This window comes from Thamnophis sirtalis, unplaced genomic scaffold, assembly GCF_051295495.1.
Source record: "Thamnophis sirtalis isolate CommonGarterSnake01/CBP01778 unplaced genomic scaffold, rThaSir2_p1.2 scaffold_2, whole genome shotgun sequence".
NCBI classification, from domain to species: Eukaryota; Metazoa; Chordata; class Lepidosauria; order Squamata; family Natricidae; genus Thamnophis; species Thamnophis sirtalis.
The window spans coordinates 70,986,236-71,003,496 of NW_028261382.1; the positions used below are offsets into that span (position 1 = coordinate 70,986,236).

Below are 17,261 nucleotides of genomic sequence, written 5' to 3' on the forward strand. Positions count from 1 at the left end.
ATATTGAACTCTACAGTGTAGTGCAATATTAATATTGCATAATATCAGGGGTTTTCAATACAATTGTGTAGAATGTGAAGGATGTGTGTGTGTTTTATTTTTTTAATGTATAATGTACAATGAAGATGGCATTTAATTTCATTGTACGAGATGCAATGACAATAAAGTAAACTTTATATGACCTAGCAGGACTTAGCAGAATGGAGAAACCGGGGACTTAGTGGCCTTTTTTAGTTACCACCTACCTATATGCCACCAGTGGGCTCTTTTGCTGGTGGGAACGATGGTATTGCGCTTCTTCTTAGACTTAGAATAACTTCATTGTCACTATGAATGTACACTAATTGATACGCATTAAAATGAAATTTCGGTGCATACAAAGTCTGTAGAGATTCTCCATCATCCAGGTCCTGGTTGTCCCAAAGGTGCTTTTTTAAGGAGGCACCTGGACTTTTTTGTTTTTTAGTTTTGAAGGCATTTCCCAGAAGCTTCTTATGCTCTGATGGGATAGATCCTTCCATTCTAGCTGGCTGGAATTCTGGGAGTTGAAGTCCACAAGTCTTAAAGTTTCCAAGTTTGAAGACCTCTGATGTAAGTGGAGAGATTGCAGAGGAAGGGATTACAAGAGAGTAAATTATGCTGGCTGGGGAATTCTGGGAGTTGGACGGGACCAGAAGTCGGGTTGGGAAAAGCTGGCAGGAAACTGCCTCTTTTGGCATCAGCCGTCCGTATGGTGCGCATTAAACGGCTGGGAAAGGGATAATTTAGACAGACATCCTTTTAATCCTCGCCCCCCCCTCCGCGCGGGGCTCCAACGTCACGATCGCGGGAACCAAGAGTCCGTGTATTAAAAGGCTGGGCTATCGCAGCCTCTCCTCCCTCCCCGCCTGAAATCCAACCTAAGACCCTGCCGGACTACATCTCCCCTCCTCCCGCCGCGCCGTCCAACAGCCCCCCCGCCCCGCCAAGCGCCTCATCCCCCGCTTCTCCCTGGGACTTGTAGTCTCCGAGTCGACCGCGGAGGGAAACTACTGTTCCCAGAATGCAGAGCGGCAGAACGGCTGGTGAGGTTTTGAAAAGAAGGTGGACGCAGCGGGAGGGGGGGGGCAGAAAAGTAAAGGGAGCCCCTTCGCGAAGCTCCTCCTCCCCCTCCCCTCTCTCCTGCCCGCTTAGGCTTTTCAGGGCGGCGCGGGGGTGGGGGGCCCCGGCGAGGGCCAGGAGAGGAAGGGCTGCCGGAGGTTTCCCTCCTCCTCCACCTCGCTCGGGGGAAGCGGCCCTCCCCGTGACAGTCCATTTCCTGGCCGGAGCGGGCCGCGGGCGGAGGGCGAGACGGGCAGCGGCGGCAGCTGCTCGGCATGGTCTTCTCGCTGCCGGCCCCCGCCGCTCCTCGCCCGCCGCCTCCTCCTCCTCTTCCGCCTCCGGCCGCCGCTACTGTGTAGCGATGCTGCAGGGCCGGCGCGGCGCCCGCAGCGGAAGCCGCGATGGTAACACTGTGGCCCGGCCAGGTAGCTGCGCCCGCGGGAGGCCGGGAGGGGAGGGGGAGAAAGGGGGAAGGTCTCGGCCTCTGGGGCAGCTGCTGTGGGGGGGAGGGGGAGACGGAGGGGGTCTTCCCGCGCCCCCCTCCTCCTTTCTGTGGGGCGAGGCTTAAGAAGGCGCCCCGGGGCGTCCTCGGCCGCTGCTGTAGGGAGGAGGGGGCAAGGGAGGAGGAGTGGGGGTCTCCCCGACCCCTCCTCCTCCTTTGAGGGGTGTTTTTAAGAAGGCAGCCCCGCGCCCTTTTCCTCCTCCTTTCTGGGGGGTGGCTGTTAATAAGACGTCCCGGCCTCTTCTGAAGGGAGGAGGGGGCGGAAAGGGAGGAGGGGGGGTCTCCCGACCCCTCTTCCTCCTCCTTTGTGGGGGGGGTGTTAAGAAGGCAACCCCGAGGCCTCCGAGGCCTCTGCTGTCCAACTCTCCCTGCTTCTCTTCTTCCCCCCCAGCTCTGGGCTCCTCACCTTGGGCCCCTTGTGAGCCCCTTCCCATCATTTGCAAGAACCCCCTCCCAATATTGAACCCTGGAGCTCTGACCTATATAAATAACCTCTCTCTTTTTTCCTCCCCCCCAGGTCTGAGTGCGAATTGCAGCCGGGCTCTGCCTTCCTGGACTCAGAGAGCTACACCCTCCTGGGCTGCCCTTTAAGGAGGGGGAAGCCAAGAGCTTGCCTCCCCCCTCCCCAGCTGTCTGTTTCGTGGCCTGGCAGGAATTCTTGCCCATTTGCCCTCCTCCCTCCCTGGGTGTCTGTGGCGGAGGGAAGCCTGGCACCCCCCTAGCTGAAGAAGAGGAAGAAGAAGCCAAGGGGGGGAGGCAAGGGGGACACTTCGGGGACCATGAAGAAGTTTTTTGACTCTCGCCGGGAGCAGGGAGGATCCGGCGCTGGTTCAGGCACCCTTGGAGGCGGCAGCGGCAGCAGCACAGGGCCTGGCAGCGGATACGTTGGCCGTGTCTTCAATGTGGGGAGGCAGCAGGTGACGGTGGAGGAGGTCGTGGCAGAAGGTAAGCCCAGGCCGGGTCTCCCTCTCTTCCCCCCTCCCCCTGCCCCCCCAAGCTGCTTAGCTAATCCAATTAGGGAGAAAACAGGCTTAAATTTAATTTGGGCATTGATCTCCCACAATCCTGCAGTCTTGTTTTGTTGCAGGAAAGCCACTGCTCCTGAGAGCGGAAATCACCCTTTTTAATTAAAATGTGTGTGTGTGTGTGTATGTGTGTCTGTCTGTCTGTCTATCTATCTAATCTATCTATGTCTTTTCTCCTGTCTTTATCATCTATGTATGTATGTATCTATCTATCTACTCTCTGTCTCTCATATCTATCCATCTGTCTGTCTGTCTCTATCTATCTCTATCTATCTATATCTATCTATCTATCTATCTATCTATCTATCTATCTATCTATCTATCTATCTATCTATCTATCTATCTCCTATTTATCTCCTATTTATCTCTCTCTCTCATCTATGTATATCTTTATTTATCTCCGATCTCTCTCTCATCTATCTATATCTATTTATCTATCTCCTACTTCTATCATCTATATATATCTATTTATCTATCTTCTCTCTCTCTTCAATCTAGATTTATCTTTCTCCTACCTCTCTCTCTCTCATCTATGTATATCTTTTATTTATCTATATCTCCCCCCCCTCTCTCATCTATCTATATTTATCTCTTCTCTCTCTCTCTCTCTTCATCTACCTACCTACCTACCTACCTACCTACCTACCTACCTGGTGCTGACGGCTAAGAGGGATAAATGGCATAAGCAGTAGGGGTCTCGCCAAGCCAGGCAACTTTCAAGATTTGTTGGACTTCCAACTCCCAGGATTCCTCAGCCAGGTCATCTAGTTGAGAATCCTGGGAGTTGAAGTCCATAAGTTGCCAGGTTTGGAGACTCTCTGGCACAGAGGGGGCAACCCAGCTTTGAGCTTCCAAACAGGGAGCCCTGAAACAGCCCCTCTGAGAACGTGCAGCCAGCACCCCCCCTCCGCATTTTCTTCACCCGCATAATCATTTACCAACCCTTTCCCCTTCCTTAATGGTGTTACGTAATGTGCTTGCCGGCTTCGCTGATGCAAACGCACCGTTTCTTCTCCCTTCTGGTGCTGCTCGCTGTAAATAAAGGGATAATGAGATGCCTAGGTGGAATTTCCTCTTGGTTTTCAGTGTGTTTGCTGCGTCACAAGGATAAGGTGGCCTGGGGTTCTCTCTTAAACCATGGCCAGGACTCCCTAAAGATTGCACTCTGGCCATAGGCTATGCAGAAAACAACAACCAGAATCCTGGCTTAAATTTGTGCTAAAACACACTTTCCAGTTGCTTTGCTTGTAAAAGCTCGGTTTTGTTTTTGTCCTCGGTTGGTTTATTAAATCAGATTAATTTAGCCACTGGTGTGAGGAGTAAATTCCGTAGGGAAGGAGCATCTTTGACCTTCCTGGTTTCTTTGTTACTTGAAGGGGGAGGGAGAGAAAAGAGGGAAGGCTTATGCAATGCATCACAAATGGCCAGAGAGAGAAAGAGGGACTTTTGGCTTAGCAGATCCTGGTCCTGGCTTCTTTAGGGATGGACAATTCTTTATCCTCTTGCAAGGGCCATTCACTCCAGCATATATGAGATGCCGAGTGGTGCATCTTCCACTCTGGGGCTTTGGAACAGAACCAGCTGGGAAGGTTCTGATTCTGGTTTCCCAGGTTTCCCAGATGCTGCCGGCCAGGATAGATTGCCGCAGACAGGAGACAAGAGTCCAGAAGGATTGGGCAAGCAGCCAGACCTCATTGTGTCTCTCCCACTTGCTCCAACCCTTATGAATGCCGGACAAAAATGCTGAGTGCCGAATGTCCCTGGCCGATCCTGGGCGGGGTAAATTCTGCTGATTCAGAGGCGATCTCGTTTAGACAGGGGAGCTTTGAACGAGTGAGGGTCGTGCAGGGAAGTTAAAGCCACCTTACTGGTTAAGTAATTGCTGATCCTGTGAGCTGCTTGCCAGTAGATTCCCTCATGGAGAGAATGGGTTCGTTCCGTTCCATTCCACTCCTTCCTTCCACCTACCCCACCCGGAAACGTGCCTGCTTGTACCTCAATAGAGTGAGCTTGGAATGAGGGCGATGTGGTTGGTTTCTCTAAGCCAGTGTTTCTCAACCTTAGCAACTTGAAGATGTCCGGACTTCAACTCCCAGAATTCCCCAGCCAGCATTCGCTGGCTGGGGGATTCTGGGAGTTGAAGTCCAGACATCTTCAAGTTGCCAAGGTTGAGAAACACTGCTCTAAGCTACAGTTTAGTTTGATTGGGGAAAAAAACGTAGTGTTCTCCCTTCCTTCCGAATCCTGGGGAATGTTGAGACCTACATTATGATTGCTTGAAGTGTAGATGGGACTAAAGCAGGGATCCCAAACTTGACAACTCTTAAGACTTGTGGACGTCAACCAGAATTCTCCAGACACACCTACTGTAGTTATCTCAACCGTTCTTCATATGATTTTGCCTCCAGCCTCCTTCATTGTCCTTCTCTGCACTCTTTCCAGAGTGTCAACATCTTTTTAATATCGTGGAGACCAAAACTGGATGCAACATTCCAAGTGTGGTCTTGGCATGGCACAATAAAGTGGTAGTAATGCTTCTGTGATCTTGATTCCTTAATCCTGGTAGTCCAATTCCTCTGGAGGACATCCATGTTTGTGAGACAGATTGATGTTCTGTTGGGCCCAGGAGTTTGGGCCTAAAAGCCAACTTAACTCTGGCCCTTTGTGAGTCAACCTGAGCAGCTCTAAGCGAAGGATGGTGGTAGCTCAACATAACACTTTGCATATTGCACTGAGGTTATGAATAATTTAGCCCTGAAATAGTAAACTACCAGAAGGAGGTCTTCTTCAACCTCGTCAAGAAACCTTGTTTGAGTTGGTCTGAAGGCCATTAGCTCTCTAAGGCAGTGTTTCTCAACCTTGGCAACTTGAAGATGTCCGGACTTCAACTCCCAGAATTCCCCAGCCAGCGAATGCTGGCTGGGGAATTCTGGGAGTTGAAGTCCGGACATCTTCAAGTTGCCAAGGTTGAGAAACACTGCTCTAAGGTGACACAGAATCCTTTGTAAGGGCGTCTTTTGGCTGAAGGGTGAGTCAAATATTTCTAAGCAGCAAGAGAATTTTATATAGCACTAGTAGCTGAATACCTCTGCTTTGCTACGAAGCTTTGTGATCAGGCTTAAGAAGTTGACAGTTAAAGCTGAGTAGTTATGATTGACCTCTCCTATCTTATCCCTTTCTCTCCCTCAGTCTGGCCCCATTGTCTAAACTCCCAGCTAGCAGGCCGGATGAGTCACGCGCTGACCATGCCCATGGCTAAGTGGCAGTTGGAGCAGAGTTCTTTTCAGGTGGGGAGGGGTAGTAGAACGTCTTAATTCCTTAGCATTGGAGTGTGTTAAATATAACATAAGAAATACTAATGATCTGATGGTCATTTTGAAAAATCCTTTCTTAGCAAGCACCTAGAAGCCAAGAGGAACATACGTGACAAATTTCAAGTTTGTATTTATTTATTTAATTAATTTGTATGCCGCCCACTCTCAAAGAGACTCAGGGTGGCTTGTAGGCTTTACGGTTCTGGAGATTTCGTGATGATGCATGAGTGGTATTTCACTTTTACATATATAAATTCATGCTCGCGTCTAACTTCAATGAAAAGACCCAGGTTCTTTGAAAAATCCATAATGTGTGGAAAGGTTGGAAGAAAAGGGAAGATGAGAATGACGGCTGGGAACAAGGTGGATAGACTTGGTTACAGTGGGATCAATCAGGACACGATTGGAAGACCTGAAAGGCCAGGTTAGGGAGGGATCAGGGATGTTCCATCCTGGAGAAAACTTAGCCACAAAGCATCGTCACTGACTTGATGACACATAATCCCCCCTTCCCCCCAAAGTCTTCTTTCTGCTTCTGTGTCATTCTTTAGGGGGAAAAGATGATGTCACAGGTCCTTTCTTAAGCTGCTTCCTGGTATGCTGGTTTTCTTCTCTGGAAACCTTATTTCAGAGAACATTTACACACACCAGCATTCCCAGAGTGATACTAATTTATGCCAAAGACCCCTCCTAGATGCCACAAGAGGTTGGTAGAGGTTCTGTGAAAGATCACGAGGGAAGAAAATCAGTTTTGGAACGCTAGTGCTGGCAGTGGCAGGAATTTTATGTGCCTTGACCCAGATGCCAGCCTGCCTCTAAATTGGGTTGGTAGAAGTGACTCCCTTCCTTCCTTCCTTCCTTCCTTCCTTCCTTCCTTCCTTCCTTCCTTCCTTCCTTCCTTCCTTCCTTCCTTCCTTCCTTCTCCTTTCTCTCTCTCTCCTTCCTTCCTTTGTTTTCTTTCTTTTCTTTCTCTCCTTTCTCCTTCCTTCCTTTTCTTTCTTTTCCTCCTCCCTCTCCCCCCCTCTCTCCCCCTCCTTCCTTGAAACCTGAAGGTTATTTCAAGGATTTCTCTAGGGTAAAACAGTAGGGAAAGGTTGCTGTACTTCCAACCTTCTCTTCCTAGACTACCCACCAAACTTCCAGGGCAGAAGCTTGCAATGTCTGAGGGTAATGAATTTCCTTACTGGCATTGAGAAGGTCACTGACTTTTGTGGCTGTTGAAGTGCTTCATTTGAAGCTGTTCCAGACTACAACATCTGATCATCCAAGTGATCAACTCAGCCCTTTAACGCCTTCTGGTTTGAATGGCATTGGAGAACATCTGGAATTTCTGTAGCCCAAAATGGAAGAAGTAGAATGGAAGTTGTGGGTACTTTTAAGAAGAGCCTGGACAGCCATTTCTCTGCAATGGTTTAGTCTAGAGCCGTGATGGCAAACGTATGGCATGCCAGAGGTGGCACGCAGAGCCCTCTTTGTGAGCATGTGTGCTGTCGCCAGCTGCTCGTCTGATTTAAGAAACAGGCTGTTTTTTGGCTTGTTTTGGGGCCTTTTTTAGGCCATTTGGGGGCTGTTTTTCAGGCCATTATCCAGGTTGTTTTTAGGCTGAAAAATGCCTTGAAAAGGGCCTGAAAACGGCCCCAAAGTTCCCCCAAAACAGGCATGCGCACACTGGCCAGCTGGTCTTTGGGTTCCCAGTGTCCCGGCGCAAGCACATGCACGAGCGTTCCGGTTTGGGCACTCGGTGCCGAAAAGGTTTGCCATCACTGGACTCCTGCGTCAGCAGTGGGTTGGACTAGAAGACCTCCAAGGTCCCTTCCAGCTCTGTTATTCTATTATTTATTTAAAAGGTTTATATGGCTGCCCCTTTTAAACAACTCTGGGTGGCTCCCAGAGAAGACACATTGCTGATGAAAGCCAGATCTGTATTCAGTTCTTCCAGGGATCTTGGTTATCTTCTGAGGATGGAAACATCCATAAGTCTTATAGTTGCCAAGTGTGGAGACCCCAGTTTCACATAATAAAATGGGTTACCCAACAATCTTCTGTGGTCAGAAGGACCCTTGAATAAGGTTCCAGGATCTCCCTAATCAAAAAGACAGACAGAGGTGGACATATTTGGGGTGGGGGGTGGGGACTGCTATTGGAAGAGCCTCTTCTCTTGTGGACCTCTGGATCTCTTGGAGGTGACCTCTTCACAGTGGGATTGGATGGACAGAATCGTGTTGGGCAAGACCACATTGGGTCTCTACATTGGCAACTTTTAAGACTGGTGGACTTCAACTCCTAGAGTTCCTCAGCCAGCAAAGCTGGTTGAAGAATTCTGAGAGTTGAAGTCCACCAGTCTTAAAAGTTGCCAAGGTTGCTTTTCTGGCTGAGGAATCCTGGGAGTTGAAGTCCACCAGTGTTAAAGTGGCCAAGGTTGCTTTTCTGGCTGAGGAATTCTGGGAGTTGAAGTCCACCAGTCTTGAAGTTGCCAATGTGGAGCCCCCAGAGTAAGACAGTCCCCAACATTCCTAGTGCCTCTCCTTTTAAACTGTCCCCTTATGCGGTGGAATAAGCAGAGCCAGTTTGGGGAATGCCCCCCAGTTCCCCTCGTCCCATTCCCTTCTGCACTGCAGACAGCCCCCTTCCCTCAAATGCAGACCCAGTTGGACCGATGTGGAGCTTAGTGCCTTCTTAAGAATCGGATTAAAATCAGTTCAGAAAGATTGCTTTGATTGGACGGGGAAGGAGTCCTTCAAAGAAAGCAGGGGAGAGCTGACCCCCCCTCCCACCCCCATGCTGTGCCCTGCCCCTCTTGCTTTCTAGGGAAAATGATCAAAAGGGAGACTTGTCAGCATTAAAAAAGAGCGAAACTCTTTCCAGACCTCTTGGCTGCCTCATGACTGCACACTTCTCGGAGCTGAGTCATGTTCCTGTGCGCTTGCTCGCTGGCGTGCTCTGACACTTCCCCTGTGCTTTTCCTTGCAAGTTAGATGTGCAAAAGAGAGAGCTTTGGATTTGAAGCCACTGGTTAAGGTTGTGTTTGTTGTTGTTATTCCTTCGCCCGAGAACAACTGTAGGACTTTGTGCTGCTGCTTTGCCACCGATGCCGTTTGGCGAGTCACTGTACGGTCCACACACACACACACCCCCCGAGGCTAGAAGGAGGTTGGCCCAGAGGGTAGTCGCGCAAAAGGTGGCTTTTTGGCCTGGGGCTGGCCGCATCTGGGCTCTCCGAACTCCCCTGGTGGATGCCATATCTGTGAACGGCTGGCTGTGTTCATGTAACGCGCAGAGCTCCAGGCCGGTTAAACTAGCATTTAGCAATGAGCTAAGATTGGTTTCTGTTAAGCTGAGCTGGTGCTTTTGTTGTTCAATGAGGTGTGTCAGTTGTTTTGGAACTGCGTGGCCTCAGAAACTAGGTTGTTTCATTAACCACGCTAAGACTGTTGTATGAACCCACTCAGACTGGGTGGGCAAGGGGGACAGTCACCATTCCAATAGATCACAGCCTTATAAAAAGGACTGTGAACAATTCAATCAATCAGAATAGGACCCTGGAGGTCTTCTAGTCCAGCCCCCTTTCAAGCAGGAGACCCTAGACAATTTGAAACAAGTGACTGTCCAGTCTCTTCTTTAAAGCCTCTGGTGGCAAGCTGTTCCACTGGTTTATTGTCCTCAGGAAATCTCTCCTTAATTCCAGGTTGCTTCTCCCTTTGATCAGTTTACAACCATTGTTTCCTGTCCTGCCCTTTGGTGCTTTGGAAAATAATTTGACTCCCCTCTTTCGGGCAGCCTCTCAAATACTGCAATGCTGCTATCCTGTCCCCCTTTAGTCCTGCTTTTCTCTAGACCGGCCCTTCCCAATTCTTGCAACCGTTCTTCATATGGTTTAGTCTCCAGGCCTTGGATCATCATAATTGTTTTTGTTAAAATAGTTTTTATTAAACATTTTCAAGTTTAAAAAAACACAAGGAAAAAAAATACAAAAACAAATACAAAACAGATAAAAACACAAACAACAGAATACAATATACTTTTTACAGCTTTCCGTATCAGCATGTATATTCTGCTTTTGTGCTTTACTCTTCAATTATTGCCTTCTCGTAGATTTTAACAATTCTAATGGTAATGTGATAATTATAATATAATGTAATGTGGTGTGTATAATCAAAATTTACATATATACATTTTTATTCATAGTATAATCAATAATTTTCAAAGCTTTTATTTCTTGTTTTGGCTTCTCCAACCACTTGTACCGTCTGCTCCAAATTTTATAATAGTCCGACTCTTTTCTTTTCTTTTAACTCCATGGTCTTCCTGTCCATTTTAGCACATTCAAATATCTTCCTAATTACCATATCATCTGGGGGGTGGGGAGGGTTTGATCATCTTAGTTTAGTCACTTATTAAAGTGGCACTTTGAACAAGAAAAGTCAGTTGTGTATTTATTTGCTGGATTGGTGTCCTGACTTTCCTTCAACAGCTCAAGGCAGCCTAAGTGGTGTCTGCATTCAGCGGTTGGGGTACCTCCTGGTTAGACTTCACATGTGGATAAGCCACAGGGGACCGTCCACCCAGGCAGTCTCCCTGCGAAGCTCCCTGTTCAGCCGAGTGGCAGCTTGTGTAAACTTCGTGTGAATGACAATGTCTGTGGCATCCCGGCATTTCTCTCAATGCGCGAGCCTGCTGGTCGAATGTGCCAAGCCGGCAAAAAGATAAATAAAATCATTAGGATGCTGGGCAAAAGTGGAAGTCACTCCAAGCTCCTCGTCCAGATGCCACCCATCAGGCAGGGATGCGATCGGGCACCCAACAGGTTTGGGGTGTGTGTGTGGCACAACAATTGGAAGCATGAAAGGAGCTCCCTCTGATCAGTAATTTAATCTTCTTTAAAGCAGAATAGGCCAGCCTTAAGGAGCCCTTCAAGCCTTGCAAGTCAAATAGAGTCTGGCTTATTCTGAGGCAGCTGGGAAGTTTTTATTCTTCTCCCGAAGTCTCTTTGGGCTGATTCTATCTTGTTACGCAGCCATTGGGGACCCTGCAGTTGAAATGACCATATGAAATGACTTCATTATGCAGTCCTACAAACTGCTCGAAGATGTTCTTGGATGACGGAAGCCTACAAGTTGTTTACGTGCTGCCTGGTTCCAAACAGGATCAGATTTCTTGGAGTAAATAGTGAGCATTTTGAGTGTTTGGCTTGGCTGTTCGGCCTTTGAGAAGTTTTTTGGGGATTCAAGTGGAATAAATGTGGAAAGCACCCTGTGCAAGGTGTGTTTTTAAACTCAGCACCACTGGCTTTCTTCCTCCTCCTCCTCCTCCTCCTCCTCCTCCTCCTCCTCCTCCTCCTCCTCTTCCTCCTCCTCCTCCTCCTCCTCCTCCTCCTCCTCCTCCTCCTCTCCTCCTCCTCCTCCTCCTCTTCCCCCTCCTCCTCCTCCTCCTCCTCCTCCTCCTCCTCCTCCTCCTCCTCCTCCTCCTCCTTCTTCTTCTTCTTTTTAAAGCATTTATGGCCTAGGAGTCCAACTTTGGCCACTTTAAGACTTATGGACTTGTGGCTTTGCTGGCTGAGGAACTCTGGGAGTTGAAGTCCATAAGTCTCAAAGGGGCCAAGGTTGATTTGTTGGCTGAGGAATTCTGGGAGTTGAAGTCCACCAGTGTCAAAGTGGCCAAGGTTGATTTGCTGGCTGAGGAATTCTGGGAGTTGAAGTCCATAAGTCTCAAAAGGGCCAAGGTTGATTTGTTGGCTGAGGAATTCTGGGAGTTGAAGTCCACAAGTCTTAAAGTGGCCAAGGTTGATTTGCTGGCTGAGGAATTCTGGGAGTTGAAGTCCATAAGTCTTAAAGTGGTCAAGGTTGATTTGCTGGCTGAGGAATTCTGGTAGTTGAAGTCCATAAGTCTTAAAGTGGCCAAGGTTGATTTGATGGCTGAGGAATTCTGGGAGTTGAAGTCCATAAGTCTCAAAGGGGCCAAGGTTGATTTGATGGCTGAGGAATTCTGGGAGTTGAAGTCCATAAGTCTCAAAGGGGCCAAGGTTGATTTGCTGGCTGAGGAATTCTGCGAGTTGAAGTCCATAAGTCTTAGTGGCCAAAGTTGGACACCCCTGATTTATTTTAGAGGTAGTCCTTGATGTACAATGGTTCGTTTACTGACAGTTCGAAGTTACAACAGCACTGAAAAAAGTGACTTATGAGTGTTTTTCACACTTACGACCATTGTAGCATTCCCATGCTCACATGTTCAAAATTCTGACCCTTGGTAATTGCCTCATATTTATGATATGTTGCAGTGTCACAAGAGGTCATATGGAAGTCCAGGGAGAAGCCAGATTCCATGTAAAGCAGGTGAAGGATGCGTATTTGTGTTTTTATCTTTATAGTTATAATGTACACTGAAGATGGCATTTAATTTTGTTGTACAATGTGCAGTGACAATAAAGTAAACTAAAGTAAACTAATTCATGGAATGACCGTGTGACTAACGTATCATTTAACAACTGTGGCTGCAAAATGGTTGTGTGCCCAGTGATCCTCCATTTTCTGGAAGAGGCAGTTGCAGCTGCAATCTTGCCTTGTAGCCCTTGTCGTCCTCTTAGAACTAATAACAACTTTTTGTTTTATGGTCCCTTTGAATGTACCCTAATCGGCATGCATTAAAACCAAATTTTGTTGCACACAGCGCTCAAAGGGCCACCGCCTCCAATATACGCTACACCAAGGTGACAAAATAAATAAATGCAAAATTATGCACATGCCCACATATATGATATGACATTATACACATTCTGCTGAGTCATGACTACCTGGGCACATCCACAGAGGTTTCTAGTAGGCAGTCCGGGAGCTGTTTGTGGCTGCCCCCTTCCTGGGTGTGTTGATGCAGCCCTGTGATTTCTGGATGATCTTCCGTCCAAGCTATTAATCGGCCCTTGCCCTGGGAAAGCTTTGGGAAATCTGCCAGCTACTGCCCTGCTGCAGCTCTTCCAGTTTCACAGGCCTTTTCTCCAAGTCCAGATTTAGCTCTGGTTCTGAATGGGGCTACTGTTCCATGGACTTCATTTTGAGAGTCCATGGATGGACTTGCTGTCATTGAAAGAGGCTGCTCATGAAAGATTCCCTTTCATCTACAGCTGGGGGAACGTCTCATGAAGTCCAGCCTAGTGGTTAGTTCAAAGCTTTGTGGGAGAAGAACCCAAAAGCCCCTGAGTCAAATTTATAGTGTCTATATTTAAGCATCATTGAATTTAGGGTTGTTGTTGTTTTTAGAGAATATGAGAGTTGGAAGAGACCTTGGCTTTCTAGAAAGAATTTTGTTATGGCTACATATCATCTAACTCTGTACAATCCCCCCTCCCATTTTCCCATAATAGAAAAGGCAGAGCAGAATAACAGGAAATGTGGCAGACCAAAGACCCAAAAGAAAAGATGGCTGCAGGCCTGACAATAGCTTTCAGTCCTGGTTAGGGAAAGAACACGACTGCTATCGGTCCTCAAAGTTTGCCTGGCAGGGAGACCAACTTAAACTCCTGATCCCTTCATTTTGAATAACTGGGTTGGTCCGTTATGCTAAGCTATCATTTCAGAGTTTAGTTTTAATGAAAGGCAAATTAGCTGAGTGTACAAACACCAACCAGGGATGTCCAACCTTGGCAACTTTAAAACTTGTGGACTTCAATTTCCAGAATTCCCCAGCCAGCATGTTTCTTTGAAAAAATACCATTCTTAGCTGTAAAATCTTGGAGTCCCAACAATGGATTAAACCACCCTGCAAAAAGCTTGCTTCTTCCTGGAATATGCAATGACTGTGTTCACATGCTGTGAAGGAGGCATAGATATTATACTGAGCCAGTCCTGGAGGCTGGGGAAGGCTTGGACGAGGGCTCTGCATCAGAGGCAGAGAGGGGACCAGGGCCATCTGGGAGTTATGTGCTGCCTCCGGAGCCTCCAGAATCGGACATCAGCGAGGCAGAGGAACAGGGGAGCCTGTTCCCAGTGCGCGCATGCGCTGAGCTGCCAGAAGGCAAGAACAGTTAAGACAAAAGGAACAACTTGGGAGTAAGGCTTGGAGGGATTGGCCCCTCCCATAGGACATAAAGGAGCAAAGGCACATGAGCCTTTGCAGGAAGCAACTTTGTTCATTCTGGTCGGTTTAAATTCTGAAGCTCTGTTTTGACTCTGTGCTCTATGTGGCCTTGCAAAGCTAATTGCCAATTAGGTCTTTGGCAGCGTTTCTAGGGAGATAAAGGTGGGTGCTTATCAGGCCTTATCCCGAAAGAGTTTGGCAGACTTTTGTCGGACTCTTTACAAACTATTTGTGACTCATTACGGACTGTGAATGAACATAATTCACAGCCGTTGAAATAAAAAGAGGGTTTTGGGGACTAAGTGTGTGCTTTTTACTGTATCAGGAAGCCTAGGTCAGAACGCTAGCCAAGCTCAGCATAATGTGTGAATGTGAGACTCTTTCCTGAAGAAAGCTGGGTGTGAGGACATTATGATCTGTTTGGCACCCCAAAGGTGCTTTTTCAAAAAGGCAATACAACTTTCTTTCTTCTTGGATGAGAACCGAAATATTTTCAAAGAAAAAAAACAAGAAAGTCCAGTTGCCCCACAGGTGCTTTTTTCAAGAGGCAGCTGGACTTTCTGGTTTTCGTTTCTCATTCAAGAAGCTTCTTCAGCTCGAAAAAGCAGCTTAGGGGCAACCGTGACCCGGATGACTGACAATCTCCATAGACGTCTCTTTGGGTGGGTTGGCTTGCGTTCTTATGTCCTGTCACTCATGTCTAACACCCCACAGGTGACCTGTTCCTTGTTCTGATTCACGGACGTTGCCAGTGAGGACATTCAGTACCAGATGACAGTTTGAGTGAACCACATGTTTGTAGTGACTGGGAAAGAGTGAAGCAAAACCCCATATCTGATCTGTCAGTCTAGATCAGGGGTCCCCAAACTTGGCCACTTTAAGACTTGTGGACTTCAACTCCCAGAGTTCCTCAGCTAGCAAAACAACCTTTGGCCACAAGTCTTAAAGTTGCCAAGTTTGAAGGCCTCTGATCTAAGAGGAGAGATTGCAGAGGGAGGGATTACAAGAGAGTAAGTTATGTTGGCTGGGGAATTCTGGGAGTTGAAGTCCACCAGTCTTAAAGTGGCCAAGTTTGGGGACCTCTGATCTAAGTGTTGGGCAGAGACCTCAAGAGCCTGGGAAAAATCCAGCGCTCAGCATTCACCCGGCTGAACTTCAGGTAGTGGATGGGCTATGACTTCATATTGCTGTTGCCTTTTCCTTTTACGAGGGGAGTAGGGGAGCCTCTGCTGAAAGCCATGTCAGCCAAGCCTGATGGAAGAGGCTGGATTGGAAATCCTGGGAAACTATAGCAGTCTAGAGACTGTTTGGATGAAAGAGAGTTTTGACACCTTGCTTTATAAAAAGCATTTCATCTGCAGTACTTTTGTCGTGTTTCTGCTGCTGTTCTTTGTGTGCATTGGCATATTCCCGGCTGAAAAAACAGCCACTGAGAAAACTCCTTGGGAAAAAAAATAACCATTCTTCTATTCTGCAAATTCCTGTTTTTTTTTTTTTTGTTTTTTTTTAAAGAACACAAAATAAGGACCTGGATACTTACTGCAGCAATTACTCTAGTTTGGGAAGGGATTTATGCAAGCAACTTTCCTTCCTTGCTTGGCTAAGCTTCAGAGGGAATGCAAGCCAGCAAAGAGTTGGCCACTTCCTATTGCAGTATCAGAGATAATTTCTGGGAGGATTATGGCTGCATTTATACCTGGCAGGCTTTCTCCAGGAGTTGTGGCTGGGATTAGAGCAGAAATCAGCATTTATTTTATTTTATTTTATTTCACTTTACTTTATTTTTTATTTTATTATTATTTTATTTATTTCATCATTTTATTTTATTTATTTCATCATATTATTTTATTTATTTCATTATTTTATTTTGTTTTGTTTAGTTCAGTTTGTCAAACATGTACAAGATGACAGGTATAAGTATAAACATGGACATGAACACAGGAAATGGGTACAAATAAATGGGGAGAGTAGGATAGGGACGGTAGGCACACTGATGCGCGTATGCACGCCCCCTTTATGGACCTCTTAGGAATGGGGTGAGGTCCATGGTCAACAGTTTGAGGTTGACGTTATGGGGGTTTGAGGATGTAACAAGGGAATCGGGTAGGTTAGGTTAGGTTTATTGGTTTTGTATGCCGCCCACTCCCGAAGGACTCCGGGCGGCTCACAATAAACAGGGGAGGGAATAAATAAGACAATACAAACAATTTTAAAATCCACAACAGTCACAATTAAGACGGGGCTGGGTGCTTTAACAGCCTCCAGCCTGCCGAAACAGCCAGGACTTAGTAGCTTTACGGAAGGCTGGGAGGGTAGTAAGGGTCCGGATCTCCACGGGGAACTCGTTCCAGAGGGCCAGAGCAGCAACAGAGAAGGCTCTCCCCCGGGGGGTCGCCAGCTGGCATTGGCTGGCAGATGGAACCCGGAGAAGGCCAAGCCTGTGCGATCGAATTGGTCTTTGGGAGGTAATTGGCAGGAGGCAGTCTCTCAGGTACCCAGGTCCGATGCCATGTAGGGCTTTATAAGTAACAACTAGCACCTTGAAGCGAGTCCGGAGACCAATGGGCAGCCAGTGCAGCTTGCGGAGGATAGGTGTAACATGGGTGTACCTAGGTGCACCCACAATCGCTCGCGCGGCTGCATTCTGGACTAGCTGAAGTCTTCGAACACTTTTCAAGGGCAGCCCCATGTAAAGCGCATTACAGTAGTCCAGTCTTGAGGTCACGAGGGCGTGAGTGACTATCTGAAGTGCCTCCTGGTCCAGATAGGGTCGCAATCGGTGCACCAGGCGAACCTGGGCAAAGATCCCCCTGGTTACAGCCGATAACTGGTGATCTAAAGTCAGCTGTGGATCCAGGAGGACTCCCAAATTGCGAACCATCTCTGAGGGCCGTATAATTTCACCCCCCAGACCGAGAGATGGAATAATTAGCCAATCTTTGGGAGGGAACATCAATAGCCATTCGGTCTTGTCGGGATTGAGTGCAAGCTTGTTCGTTCCCATCCAGACCCTGACAGCCTCCAGGCACTGGCCCATCACTTTTACTGCTTCACTGAGTTGGCACGGGGCGAACAGATACAATTGTGTATCATCCACGTATTGGTGGTATTTAATCCCGTGCTGCCGTATGATCTCACCCAGTGGCTTCATGTAGATGTTAAATAGGAGGGGGGACAGGACCGAGCCCTGCGGCACCCCATAACTGAGGGGCCTTGGGGTCGACCTCTGTCCTCCGACCAACATCGACTGCAACCTGTCCGAGAGGTAGGAGG

The 17,261-nt window shown here is 47.7% G+C and overlaps 1 protein-coding gene across 11 annotated transcripts in view; it reads left to right on the top strand.

Annotated features, from left to right (window-relative positions):
- Window positions 1-1,200: 1,200 nt before the first annotated feature.
- AAK1 (AP2 associated kinase 1) overlaps window positions 1,201-17,261 on the top strand; it is an 84,340-nt gene continuing 68,279 nt past the window's right edge. For 3 of the 11 annotated variants that reach the window (XM_087706034.1, XM_087706038.1, XM_087706039.1), the window contains exons 1-2: window positions 1,202-1,505; window positions 2,100-2,527. In XM_087706034.1, the coding sequence (XP_087562160.1) occupies window positions 2,362-2,527 (166 nt within the window). In that variant the 5' untranslated portion in view covers window positions 1,202-1,505; window positions 2,100-2,361. Of the gene's footprint in view, window positions 1,506-2,099; window positions 2,528-17,261 lie in introns of all 11 variants that reach the window. The other 8 variants (XM_087706036.1, XM_087706037.1, XM_087706040.1 and 5 more) reach the window with 6 other exon arrangements.